The sequence below is a fragment of the Colias philodice genome, chromosome 30, assembly GCF_061535455.1.
Source record: "Colias philodice isolate Cphi_HAF_F1 chromosome 30, ilColPhil1 Martin Lab GWU primary, whole genome shotgun sequence".
In the NCBI taxonomy this organism is placed as follows: domain Eukaryota; kingdom Metazoa; phylum Arthropoda; class Insecta; order Lepidoptera; family Pieridae; genus Colias; species Colias philodice.
Window position 1 is genome coordinate 5307118 of NC_143115.1, and position 15469 is coordinate 5322586.

Genomic DNA, 15469 nt, shown 5'->3' on the forward strand with positions numbered 1-15469 from the left:
CAAGAGGACCGACACACGCTATAGCTCTTATACACTTTTTCTGGGCTAAAAACACTTGATTAATATTAACGGAATTCCCCCACAAAAGTATTCCGTATCGCAATATTGATGCAACGTAACCGTGATATGCCGGCTACTGAACCGATTACAATGAAATTTAGCACACATATAGAGGGTAACTTGGATTAACACATAGGATAGGTTTTATCCCGGAAATCCCACGGGAACGGGAACTATGCGGGTTTTTCTTTAGCGAAATCTTGTGTAACATAAAAATAAAAAAACTTTGAAAACGCGGGCGAAGCCGCGGGCGGAAAGCTAGTGTTACATAAAAACTAACCTGCGAAGCGATCGTTTCATACGGCACATCGCTCCTATTATACTCCCATCTAGTACAGGGGACGATGGGCCATTCGTCGTCTGGCGTGGTTCGTCCCTGGGCCAGGGCCTGGGTCCAGTTTGTTGTGTACATGTGACACCTGTCGTGGGGGTATGGGCCGTTCGATTTAGGGGGGATTGCTAGTTGACGCCTGTAATTGAAGAGATAATTTAGTTTTCTCTTATTTTTGTAGTTGTTTTTGTATAACAGTGCATTATATCAAACGAACATAGAGCTAGAGCAAGACCATTATTTCGTGGTCTTTTAGTGCAAACGAAAACTCGTATTTAGTGTTGTTCAGTATTAGAACATTGCATAGAATTTTTCCGAATGCAGCACTATAAGAACAACGAAAGAATGTTCTACGCCTGTTTACACTAAGGGCCGATTTTTCAATCCTTGGTTAAAATTTATCCGTCCAATAAAGTATTACACGATAATATTAAAATGTCACCTGTAAACTGTCAAATACGGACAATTAGAATACATTTTTGAAATGGTAGTTTAATACGTTATTCGATGAATAAATTTTAATTTTTAACCAAGGATTGAAAAATCAGCCATTAGTGGGGAATGAGCATTCGCTGGGGGCGCATAAAGCAAAATAACCAATCTTCTATTAGATGATACGTGACACTTTTATCGTGACAAAATCAAACGTTTATCTCGAGAAAAAAAGAGCGCCAAAAGTGGTTTATCGCAGATAAAACCAAAACTAAAAGTAATTACACAAAATGCTCTGACAAATATCTTGCAAATGTTTTAATATAATTGTTTATGAAAAAAAAAATCATAATAAGTATTACCATGTCAAGTAGAAAACGTAAAAGTGTGAAAATTAGAGCTAACTTGGTGATTTTTTTTTATCGAGTAAATTTTAATATTTTATGTTTTTGATTAAACAGAATCGTTGAACATATCATCTAGTTTGATATATATTTTATTTTTTAGATTTGGTCTTGCATATTACACGTATCATCTAATAGAAGATTGGTTATTTTGCTTTATGCGCCCCCTTAAATCCAGAACGAATGCCATGTGATTACAAAGAAATTATGAATTCCTTATTACACATTTTCTATATACAAATAACCTTTTTACATAACTATTAGATATATAACCTTCTATAATTATATTATTTTTTATATAATAGATGTCATTAACTAGCCAAGGTTTAATAATTCTCGAAGGTTCTTCCTAGATTCAAACGGATGCAATTTTGATTGATAAATCGGTTCAGTTATTACTAATTACTTGAAGATTATCTTAGATACTGACATCCTTACTTTATATTATAAACTAGAATTCTCCCCTGGCATTGCCTAGGTTTTCTAAACACACAAATTATACTCTAAAACCTATATTTATTTACATAAAACAGGATCAAAATCTGTTCAGTAATTTAAAAGATCCAAGCATCCTTACACTGGCAGTGGAAAGTACTATAAAGTGATGCTAAAGTTGGTCTGTCTGACGATTCATCCTCCATTCTATTTACATAAAACAGGATCAAAATCTGTTCAGTAATTTAAAAGATCCAAGCATCCTTACACTGGCAGTGGAAAGTACTATAAAGTGATGCTAAAGTTGGTCTGTCTGACGATTCATCCTCCATTCTATTTACATAAAACAGGATCAAAATCTGTTCAGTAATTTAAAAGATCCAAGCATCCTTACACAGGCGGTGGTAAGTGACTATTAAAGTGATGCTAAAGTTGGTCTGTCTGACGATTCATCGGGTAAATCAGGGCACAGATACATCAAACGAACATAGAGCTAGAGCAAGAGCATTATTTCGTGATCTTTTAGTGTAAACGAAAACTCGTATTCAGTGTTGTTCAGTATTAGAACATTGCATGGAATCTTTTCGAACGCACTAAGAACGTTCGCTCGTTTTTATTTAAAACTAGCGGTCCGCCCCGGCTTCGCCCGTGGTACAAATTACTACATAAGAACCATCCTCGGACTTCAAGGAATATAATAAAAAAAGAATTATCGAAATCGGTTCAGCCGTTCTCGAGTCATGCGCTTACCAACACATTTTGCGATTCATTTTTATATATAAGAGATTTAATTGCACCGTAAAGGGTTGAAATAGGTGATGACAGTTTTTGATCCTGTGAAACCTCGGGACATTACTAGTAAAAATTCTATGTACAAGCACATACAAGCTTTCTATCCGACTTCCCTTGTATTTAAATTTATGAATCGACTCTACTCTACGATTTTAAATTACTAACCTCTAATTCAATCTATAAACTCCCTAATAGCACACGTATTTCACAAATTTTCTATTTAGCTATCAAAAATATTGATCACCATTTTTGCTAAACCGAAAAAGATAAAACTCTACCCCATTGATAGATGCACGCTATGAAAACATACAAAAGCGGAACTACGGGAATCGAACCCACGATCCGTGACAAGTGACCGTGATCGTTTTGCACGAAAACATCGACCTTTGAATGGCCTTAAATATCTAATTTGTCACGAAGCTATTAATGAATTTTGTTTGTGTGTTTGATCGTAAGTAGCTATGGAACAAGTAGATTAAGTGTCATAATTAAAAAAATATTTGGCAAAATAATTGTTAACAAAACCGGCCAGAACTGGAAAAATATTAATGATACCAACCGAAAGGCTCAATAAAAATGCAACATCCAAATCGGTTCATCCAATAGAAAGTTCTGAGGTAACATACACACAACAAAAACAGTCGTATTGAGAATCTCCGCGACTCTGTATACCTATTAAATTATGAACCACAAACTTCTAAATAATAATCATACCACAATTTCAAAAAGTTAGGTTATCCCTTCAAATTCTAATAGCAATAAACAAAATATTACAGTTTTGAAAAACAAAAAAAAAAAATGTATTATTTGTATACGTAGTTATTATTAGTCTGTGGTATTATCATCGATCCTTAGGTAATCCATACTAATATTATAAATGCGAAAGTAACTCTGTCTGTCTGTCTGTTACTCAATCACGCCTTAACTACTGAACCAATTTGCATGAAATTTGGTATAGAGATATTTTGCTACCCGAGAAAGGACATAGGCTATTTTTTACCCCGGGACATAGGATAGGTTTTATCCCGGAAATCCCACGGGAACGGGAACTATGCGGGTTTTTCTTTGACTGCACGGGCGATGCCGCGGGCGGAAAGCTAGTATGCTATATATTATGTATTATAGTATTGTCATCAGTCATCACGCTAAGACCAACAGGAGCGGAGTAATGCAACTTGCAGGTAAAACCGCGGGGCACAGCGATTTTCTTATAAATCAAATTTTAATAAAGCATTTTAATGCCATAGAACCAAAATATAAAATTAAAACTGTTTGCTATATAAACGACTAGGTTGTTTGGTTGATGGTCATTACCTTGTGGGTCAAGGATTCGACGCCCGGTGAACGCAAAATAATTGCGAGAATAATATAACTGTTAGGTTTAAACCATAGTTTAAATCGTGTTTGTTAAATAACAAAATAGTTTAGTATTTTTATTAGACGCGATTGCAAGAAAAAAATCTGTATCTTTACGCTTATATATTTACTAATATTAAAAAGAAGAACCTTTGTATTTTCTTATTTTTGTATGTTTGTATTGAATAGGCCCAAAACTACTGGACCGATTTCAAAGTTTCTTTTAACATTACTTCTTCCGAATCCGTATAGCCTATATTTTATCCCGGAAAACGTAAATTTGTACCACGGGCGAAGCCGGGGCGGACTGCTAGTGCTAATATATTTATGTATATGGAAAAATATTTGTACATTTGTTTTTTACGAGTTTACAATAGCATTTTTTATTATATTGAATAACATAGCCTATAGCCTATAACATTCACATGATTATTGATTAGCTTAACCTGTATGTTTGTATGTAACCGACTCGATTTTGACCCACTTTAAACGGACAGATTTAATTCAAACTTTGTACACTTATCAAGGATCGGTGACAATACAATAATTTCATGAGTTCATATCGTGTTTTTTAATTTGTACTATATTATATATTCTTGTAAATAATTATAATAGTCGGAGAAAAGGCCTAGCAGTTAGTTTTTGGAAAATATAATATATGTAGTGCCTTTAATACTAATTAAAAACATATCTCAAGGCCTTTTCCAAGTGCTTTATTAAATCAAAGGAAATCCTGCTTATTGAAAAACATAATAAATTCAAAATGAATTATTCAAGTGAAGTTTTTTATTTAAGTTTTTATAAACGAAACAATTAAATGTTATTAGTTATTACGATTGTTAACGTAATAATTGCGAAATTTTGTGATGATGGATGGATGTTTATTACTTTTTCACGCAAAAACTACTGAACCGTTTAGGGTGAAATTTTGTTTGGAGATAGATGTTGGTTATGATTAAAATAGGCTACGAATTACGATATAATATAGGACTCTTATAAAAAGGTACTTTGTGTAAAAACGTGTAAGTGTGTTTGTTATGTTACGCTTGTTTTTTTAATAAATAGAGTGATTCAAGAGCCCGGGGAAGGGATCGAGGGGTCTGGAAGAAAGTACTGGACCAGGCCAGGGCCCACTCGCGGCTGTAGAGCCTCAGATAGGATAGAGTGATTCAAGAGGAAGGTTTTAGTATACAGCTTAGCACCTCTATAAGTCGAATATCAAGGGAGACGCCAAAAAATTCGAGTTATAGAGTTTTCAACTTATGGAGGATTTCGACTTAGGCGGATTTTGATTCGACATAAAGAGTTTGAGGTTTATTCTTATCAATTTTGAGTTACAGAGGTAAAATAAATTAAAATTCAACTTGCAGAGGTCACAAACATGTTTTTATTTATTATAAATCAACATTATTTCAAATCATTTTAAAATAAAAAATATGGCATTAAAAAAGTCAGTATTTTTTTTTGCTTTAGATAATTTGGTTGTTCTCTAGCATTTTATAATCTATAAAGAGCAGAAAATTCTTCTTTTTCAAAGATACTGGTTTGCTTTATAAAATTTCGTAAGGTAGGTATTCAATACGGTTCTTGCCTCTTTGATGGAAACCCATGGAGCGCATGTACTATTCACGTCTTCTATGTCATCTTAATCATTAGTATCGGTTTTCTGAGCTACTGAATCGATAATTTCGTCATCAGATACTTAACGCAAACACGTGTTTCGTGAGTCATAAATTAATTATCGTATAAGTACTCCTAAAATGTTTTCTTAGAAACAATAGTGTACTGGTTGTAAAATAAAACGTTGCTATGTTCGAGATACAGAGGTCAAATTTGATTTTTCGAGTTATAGAGTGAAAATATGTACCAAAATGGCTTGGAGGGACTCGGTGATTATTTCGACTAACAGAGGGACAAAATTTTAAGTAATAGAGGTTTTCGGGTTTGAAGGGAAGGGAACAAGACATTTTTTCGAGATTTGGAGGTTTTTGACTTATCGAGGTTCGACTTAACGAGGTGCTACTGTATAATTTAATATGTTTTAGACAAAGCGGGCGAAGCCGCGGGCGGAAAGCTAGTTTAATATAATCAAAATAATCCTTACCTTTCTTCCACAGTGAGATTTGCCAACTCCGGTACCCAGCACCAATGCTGCTCAGGCACAATCGTCATAAATATTTGTGAAAAATATACGAACGCCACGAAAAACGCAAACGGTATCATCAGCAAAAACAATATCTTCTGATATAACCCAAATTCGCCTATATATGGCAATAAATCGTCGAAATCTATCACTTTCTTTGCTTTTTCTTCTTTCTTTTTATTATCTGTATCCGAACTGTCATTTGTGAACGCCTTATTGACATATCCTAGGTCTATATTTGACAGGTTGTCTATGGGCTCGTTTTGGCGGGAATCGTCTTCGCAACAAGAAGTTCGCTCTTGCGGCGCCATCTTTGTTTTGTTTATTTTTTAATTGTTGAAGTCGGGGGCATGCTCTGGTGCAACCTGTAATTAATGAAAAATAATGTTAATCTATACTAATATTATAAAGCTGAAGAGTTTGTTTGTTTGAACGCGCTAATCTCACGAACTACTGGTTCCGATTTGAAAAATTCTTTCGGTGTTAGAACTTAGATAGCCCATTTATCGAGGAAGGCTTTACGCGACAAACAGGAGCGGAGCCACGCGGGTGAAACCGCGAAGCGCAGCTAGTATTCAATAATAATGTAATTTTAGAAAAATGAAAATACAAAACAATACAAAAAGTATAAAATTGAATATTTAACTGAACATTTTTTACTCGTACCTAATTACAATTCAAAAAGAATTATCATTCATTTGTCTAAGTAAAAAATAATTTAGACATCTGTGAGTTTATGCAAACCATAATAAAAAATAACAGAAATCATAACAGCTATAACCACAGTATAAAAAATATATATAAGTCTTGTAAATATTTCTACTGACAAAAAGTTCGTACCTAGTTAAAATTTAACTTAAAAATTACTCTATATCTCTTATCTCTTTTTATTATCTATACTAATACTATAAAGAGGAAAGGTTTGTAATGTAGGTAATGTATGTATGGTTTTCACGCATAAACTACTGGACCGATTTCAAAAATTCTTTCACCATTAGAAAGCTGCATCTTCACTGAGTAACATAGGCTATATTGCATTTTCAAAAAAATTAGAGATCCTTACCAAAAATGCAATAATGTAACCCAAGGTGTAAAAAATTCCTTAATACAAATAACGTAGTACAAGGATGTAAGTACGAGGATGGTTCTTAATTCTTATGAAAAAAAACGTAAACATGTAGGTACCACGTGCGAAGCCGGGGCGGACCGCTAGTTTTTGATAAACCTAAGGCTATACAAACAAATATGAAATAAAGATTCCATACATTTTGATTAATAGTGAACTCTGTTTATAAATTTTCAACAAAACATAAAAATTTTATCAATATTGATTTACTATTTTCCAGTATAAGTACATACAATTATATTAAGTTATCGACTTACGGTAAATAAATAACAAATTACGAACCCACTTGAACAAGGCAGTTACAGATAACTAAAGTTGATTTAGGACTTTTACGGAGACTGGATCTAGTTCAAACTAAATGTCAAGTGCTACCTAGACTTGTCGACTACGACTACGATTTCGACTACGACTACGACAAGTTTATGATTACGACTATGATTGAAAATATAACAATGATTTATGACTACCTTAAAAATATAAGCATGTGCAAATTGTGCACATTTTTGAAACAACATATTGCGTAGTGATAAAATATCAGTAAACTCACAAATATTTAATAAAATAAACAGACGATATTTAGATAAAGATTCAGCCAATTCGTTCAAATAGATGAATAAATTGAAAAAATAATAGTTATATTTAAAACTTATCGATCTATACTTCTCAGCCCCTTTCCCAATAAAAAAATATTTAAACTTTTAATTATATTAACTACTAGCAGTCCGCCCCGGCTTCGCCCGTGGTACATATTTCGCAATAAAAGGTAGCCTATGTTCTTTCTCAGGGTCTAAATCTATCTGTGCCAAATTTCATCAAAATCGCTCCAGTAGTTTATGCGTGAAAACCATACATACATACATACAAACAAACCTTTCCTCTTTATAATATTAGTATAGACGATACATTTTTCTTTTTAGAATCCCAAATTCGACTACATGTACATACTATATTATTCGTCCATGATCATACCAAGATAATTCATACTTACATATAAATATATTTAAATTTTTACCTGTATACTTTTTGAATTTAACCGTATCATATTATGTACATATATTTATGCCCTCAATTAAATTCACTTTTTGTTCATCAAATCGGGGATTTACTGATTACAATTACTTTGAAAGTAAAAAACATTGTATTGTTACATTCACGAGATGAAGATGGTAAAAAATATGAAAACCCAGTACTGATGTCTGATGAGTTTAAGATGAATTTATGATTGTCTGTGTGTTTGCGGTTTGAAAACTGTGGATTTGATCAGAAAAACAAATTAAAATATGAATGATTTGTTTGTTTTTTTATGTTTGGAAATAATTTGCAACTGTAACAAAAATGGTCTATATATTTTTTCTGTTTTTATAGTAGTACTTAGTTACTACTTACTACAAAAAATGTAATGTTTTTTGTTTTAGATCGAATGCGTTAAGTGTTAACCATTTTTTTTATTCCTCCTGATAGATCAATTATTTTTTGACATAGTTGTGCCGGAAACATAACAATAAACGAAAAAAATGTACCTGAAGCTCATTTTTATTTTGAAAACATAGGTACTTACGTGTATTTTGTTTAATATATTTAACAAAAATAACAAAATATTATTAAATAGCAGGCAAAGACAACAGCTACAACTAGTCTTCATTACCAGGAAAATACATATTGTATTCTACTAACTGTTGCGTAAACTTTAACATTCTGAAGGCATTTATAGCAAGGCTCTTGATGGAAGATTAGATATACTAGCAATACTAGCTTGATCCGTGGTTTTGCGTATCACATAGTATAAAACAAAGTCGCTTTCTCTGTCCCTATATCCCTATGTATGCTTAATTCTTTAAAACTACGCAAAGGATTGTGATTAGCTGTGTCCCACGGATTCACTCGCATTGCTCCGCTTCTGTTGGTCTTAGCGTGATGATATATTATAGCCTTCCTCGATAAATGGACTAGGTATCTCAGTGAAATAATATTTCAATCGAACCCGTAGTTCCTGAGATTAGCGCGTTCAAGCAAACAAACTCTAATATTAGTATAGAATATAAATTATTTATTAATAATTAATACCTTGGAATTAAGTCAATCGGAAGTATGGTTACAATGCCAGGGTCGAAACTGAATAATTAAAGATAGATTATTCAAGTATGCTAATTAATTTTATAGTAACTTAGCGATAACTTAGCAGATCAATTACAATATAAAATTAATTTGAATATGAATAGATTGTTTGCTTATTTACTGGAAGGGAAAGTAATTTCTTTTATTGATTATTTATGGCGATTTTGAATTGTTATCCTATTAATGTAAAAGTTTGTATTTACATATGTATGTTACTCTGTCACGTTAAAATGACTTGATGAATTGTAGTTACTGTATTCACTTTTTTATGTTATTGTAATGATTTAAATTTTAAATGTTGTGTGCAGTTTTAATTGGGTTGTAATCTCAATATTGACCACCTCCTCGGTACAGTGGTTGACGCGTGAGCGTAGAACCGAGGGGTCCTGGGTTCGATTCCCGGTGGAGACGAAAAAAAAATGTCTCGGTCTGGCAGGACACAGAAGGCTGATCACCTAAAGAAAAATCGATCAGTGAAACAGATGTATGAATAATGCATCTGCCCCACTACGGGGACACGGGACTTCACTTTTAATCTTACTCCATTGAAATGTTACATTTTTTAGGCCTAACCTTGCATTTTTTAGAGGACGCGAACATTTTCGCTTATAACTTTTTTATTTATAGTTCTACGACAAAAAGTTACTGGACCAAAGTTGTAAAGAATTTAATTTGCAACAAACAATGTTAACAATTTTTTTTATCAAATAAATAGTTAAAGAGATATATCGTAAAAACCATATCAACCGCTATTTTCAAGATGGCGGCCGTGGGACAAGGGTGGCGACCCCACAAACTTGGTGATAGCTTCACACTGAACCCCCCTACACATCAAAAAAATAAAATTGCGTCCTCTAAAAAATGCAACCCCAAATGTAACTTTTCAATGGAATATCTCAATATTGTTTAATTTAGTAAGTTGATGTAAATGTTTTTGAATTATATCCTGTAACTGTGCCTTATATAAATAAATAAATAAATACAATTATACAGGTAAAGCAACAGGGCACAGCTAGTTAGTAATTAATGGATAAATTTGAATAAATTAAAATTATTTTGTAGATATTAACTTTAACGCAAGAGTGCTTGAGTGCGAAAATGATTTTTCTTTGTGTTTTTGTGATTATACACAGATATTTTTTTTGACAAATGTAGTGCCTCAAAAAAGGCTAAAAGAAGGGCCTAAGAGCTCGATATACCTATTCCTTAAATGCCAAAATAAGGCCTAAATGCCCTATTAGATTCCTTAAAATTCTTGTTCAAAGCACTTAAATATAAAATTTAAAGAATTAATGCCGTATATAATGTATAAGCTAAAACACCTTTCTACATATTACATGTGCAAGTGATTTTATATCTTATTCCATTGAGATTGAGTTTATTTTTATTCGGTTGATTTAGTACAGACTCGTGGCAATGACCTGAATCTTTTTACTAGATATGTAATTGTTACTTGAGTATTTATAATTCTTTACATAACACTTGTGCCTATCATAGATTTAGTGCCCTAGGTTTTAGGTTTAAATCTAAAATAGGTTATATAGGTAAACTAGCTTTCCACCCGCGGCATCGCCCGCGCAGACATAGAAAAACCCGCATAGTTCCCGTTCCCGTGGGATTTCCGGGATAAAACCTATCCTATGTCCTTTCTCGGGTATCAAAATATCTCTATACCAAATTTCATGCAAATAGGTTCAGTAGTTAAGGCGTGATTGAGTAACAGACAGACAGACAGAGTTACTTTCGCATTTATAATATTAGTATGGATTAAATATTGGTACTTTTACAATTACTGTTAAAGTTGAAACAGTTTAAAATCTTCGATATTTTTCTTATCAAAAAACTTTAAGTTTATGCTGATAATAATTCATATTTTTCTAATTGCAGAGAGAGAAGTTTCACTAGCTTTGGACCGCTGCTTTAGCCGCGCTTATCTATACTAATATTATAAAGCTGAAGACTTTGTTTGTTTGTTTGAACTCTCAGGAATTACTGGTCTGATATAAAAAATTCTTTCGGTGTTAGATAGCCCATTTATCGAGGAAGGCTATAGGCTATAATATCATCACACTAAGACCAACAGAAGCAGAGACACGCCCGTGAAACCACGGGGCGCAGCTAGTGTGAAATAATTTCATCCCCTATTGCACGCCTCATAAGCGAAGCGTTGAGGTGGGTACTACTGTCACTTCGCGCAAAACATCTGATTTTTCAAACTTAAAATGTCTTTATGTATCATACATTGCACTTGTAAGATAATACATACACACACATATTAAGAAAAAACACTATTTTTAACATTCATGATATTTTTGATGTCATTTTTGTTATTTAAACTAGTTAAAAAACAGTTTAAAAAAGTTCTGTCTTGGACGTCCGTGTGTCTGTATGTGCGGAGGATTTTCTTGTTAACACGATAGCGACCGAAATACTTTACTAATCGAGTCTTTTTTTTCTCTTACGCTTGAGTATGCTCAGGAATAGAACCCTTTCATTTTTCAGGGTCTGATTCGATGTGGTTTAATTGTTATTAAATAAACAAAAATAATAATTAATAAATAATTATTAAAAAAAAATTATGAGGCGTGCACTTTTGGATTTTCCAAACTATTTTTTTACTCTTTTGAAAATTTATGAACAGAGAAGATTATATTTTACAGTCAGTCAGACAGACTTTATAATAATCGATAATGAAAAAAATCTCAATTTAGAGCACTTAAGAAATAGCTGTTACATACAATCATTTATTGTTATATAAGACAGTTAAATTTAAAAGGTAATTCATTGTACGTAAGTTACCTTGACCTTGTCCATTCATAATTTACCGTATAGTATACTGTTTAGGTTATACTATGGCAAAGATATAACTTTAATTTTTAAGCTATCGCATAGCTTTTATCTCAAACTGAGTGCGGCGACCGAATTTAAAAATTCCGTAACGAAAAAACCTAACACACACTCCAACCGGCACAGCGATGCGATGCTATGCAATAGCTTTACCAAGGCAGTCCTCGAATGCCACATGGCTATTGCATAGATTCTATCGTGGGCCTTGAGCGCGGGGACCGAATCCAGAAATTCCGTAACGAAAAACCCTCACGCTCCCCACTACGACGGGCGCGGAGGTGTGGCTTGAAGGCATAGCATGCAATAGCTTTACCGCGGCAGTCCTCGAATGCCACATGGCTATTGCATAGCTTCTATCGTAGGCTTTGAGCGCGGGGACCGAATCCAGAAATTCCGTAACGAAAAAACCTCACGCTCCCCACTACGACGGGCGCGGAGGTGTGGCTTGAAGGCATAGCATGCAATAGCTTTACCGCGGCAGTCCTCGAATGCCACATGTATTTTTTTCTTTGATACGTGAGTAAATAAATGTGCAGCAACCGATTTATTTGCCACTATCCTAATAAATAGATAAATAAATTAGGGATGTAACGATACATGATTTTGCCGATACGATACCGATACCGATATTTGTAGTAATGAATCGGCGATACCGATACCGATACCGATATCGATGGCTTGGTAGAAAAATAAATAGTGAATTATGCATAAAAAGTTACCAACATTTAACAGAGACAACTGTTAATCGTATTCTTTTAAATAAAAATGCCAAATCAAAAAACAACAAAACCATTTATTTTAGTATTACTATTTTACGAAGTCAGTTAAACTTTAAGTAATACACATACAATCAGTACCTAATAAAAGTTTACTATATTGGTAGAGTTTTTTCAGAAAACAAAGTGAGCACGCGCGGGCGGCCTCCCGCATCGTTCATTGGGCGCGGATTTTTGAATTATTTGATATCAAAAAAATTGGTTGTTTGTAAAGTAGGTTTACGATCGAGATGTTTACGTGATAACATAATGCAGTGGCATCGCTCGAGATGTAACGGGAGATCGGTCCGTCTCTCTCTCGTTATACCTGCGATCGCGCTCGTGAGGTTTTGGTGTGACACAAGTTTATGAACATGTCACCCGACTAAAACGATTTTAAAAACGTTATCACGTTAAAAATTAAAAAAATTCAAAATTATTTATTTCTTTCCTTTACATATAAACAAATTTGTGATTGGTACACTCCTAGTAAGCAAATAAAATGCTTGTGTCAGGAGGTTCCGCTCTTCCTTAACACTATTACAGAAACAGAAATAAAACAATATGAATGAATACAATGCAAAAACATAAAAGAAAAGAAAGAATTTAATAAAAAAATATCGGTATCGGTTGATTTATTATCGGCGATACCGATATATCGGCTTGCCGATATATCGGCCGATATATCGGTATCGGTATCGGTATCGTTACATCCCTAAAATAAATATTTCAGGACAATTTTCACACACAGCACGATCTGATCCCATACTAAGCTTTCGCTTGTGTCATGGAAACCAGATGGCTGATAAACATACATATATATATCATTTTAAATAAATACTTATATAGATAATCAACACCCAGACACAGAGCAAACATCTATGTTCATCACACAAATATTTGCCCTGGCTGGGAATCGAACCCACGACCGCTGGCTTGGAAGGCAGGCACTACCAACCAACCAAAACTTTGTAAGAGCTTTTTAAATATCTGTAAGTTTATAAAATAACAAAAAAAATATTATTATTTCTTTGTTTAAAGTAATGACGCTATCAATTATTGGATAATTTAATGTAATGATTAAATTGCACAACTTTATATAAACGCGGAAGAGTCAAAGCTTTATATATAATTAGTGTCTGTATGTCTGTTTGTCCTTGATATATACAGTTAAAATACATTAAGTAGGTACTAATATGTGTTTAAGAACATCACTTACGAATGTATGTAGGTAATAAGTATTTATTTTGTTTAATTTACGTACACTTATATACTCTCTCTAGCCCGCGGCTTCGCCCGCGTAGTAAAAGAAAAAACCCGAATAGTTTCCGTTCCCGTGTAATTTCCGGGATAAAACCTATCCTATGTCCTTGCTCAGGTTTCAAGCTATCTGTGTATCAAATTCGAAGTAAATCCATGCATTAATGTTTGAGTTTAGCCCGGACATACCTACATACAGACAAACTTTTTTGGCTTCGATATCTATATTGTAGATCACGAACGGTATTATAACGAACGTATTATTTAAATAATTTGGAAAATCCAAAAGTGCACGCCTCATAATTTTTTTTTAATAAATATTTATTAATTATTATTTTTGTATATTTAATAACAATTAAACCACATCGAATCAGACCCTGAAAAATGAAAGGGTTCTATTCCTGAGCATACTCAAGCACAGTATTACCATTATTACCTACAGTAGTGCGACGAATGTACTTGTGCAGAGAAACGGAGGGGAACTGGCGGGGGTCGGGCGACGCGGGCCGCGTAAAGCAAACACGCTTAGTTTGCTTTACCTAGCGCGAAAGGATGACGCAGTCGTATTTTTTGTGTAATAATTTTATTATACATAGGTACTTACATATTCTATTATGGCGCGCACAAACTGTTCGGTTTACGGATGTAAATCTACATTGAAATCCCAGAAGGAAACAATATTTCAGAAAGATTGTATTAATTGTATCTGTTGAATTAAAATCAAAGCTATGTTTATATGTTGTCCTCATTATTTTCTAATCAGATTGTACATCCCAATGCGAATGCATTACTTAGTTAAATGTTATAATATACAATTAAGAACATCCAAAAATAAAGTGTCCACGTAAATAATATTTAGCAGTGCAATATCTGTAATTATATATTTATGAACAAATAATTACATCAGATTTAATAATCGCAATTATTTTGAATGTACATATGAATAAAGATTTCATCATAATATTAATAATCACAATTGTTTTATTTCCCATTTGTTGCAACCCTAGCGTATTTTCGTGTGGCAGCGTCATTACCTACGCTGGCGGCGGCATCGCGCGACATCAAAGGCGATTCCCTACTGTAGGAAATAATGGTAATACTGTGACTCAAGCGTAAGAGAAAAAAAAAGACTCGATTAGTAAAGTATTTCGGTCGCTATCGTGTTAACAAGAAAAAGGATCCGCACATACAGACACACGGACGTCCAAGACAGAACTTTTTTAAACTGTTTTTTAACTAGTTGAAATAACAAAAATGACATCAAAAATATCATGAACGTTAAAAATAGTGTTTTTTCTTAATATGTGTGTGTATGTATTATCTTACAAGTGCAATGTATGATACATAAAGACATTTTAAGTTTGAAAAATCAGATGTTTTGCGCGAAGTGACAGTAGTACCCACCTCAACGCT

The 15469-nt window shown here is 33.5% G+C and overlaps 1 protein-coding gene across 2 annotated transcripts in view; it reads right to left on the reverse strand.

The window, feature by feature from the left end:
• Positions 1–15469, reverse strand: part of LOC149475548 (organic cation transporter protein-like) — a 30480-nt gene that overhangs the window by 10898 nt on the left and 4113 nt on the right. Inside the window, exons 1-3 of one of the 2 annotated variants that reach the window (XM_089713383.1) lie at positions 7337–7354; positions 5915–6318; positions 341–530 (exon numbers count right to left, since the gene is read on the reverse strand). In XM_089713383.1, coding sequence (XP_089569509.1) covers positions 341–530; positions 5915–6264 — 540 coding nt within the window. In that variant the 5' untranslated portion in view covers positions 6265–6318; positions 7337–7354. Of the gene's footprint in view, positions 1–340; positions 531–5914; positions 6319–7336; positions 7355–15469 lie in introns of those variants that run through there. The other variant, XM_089713382.1, reaches the window with a different exon arrangement.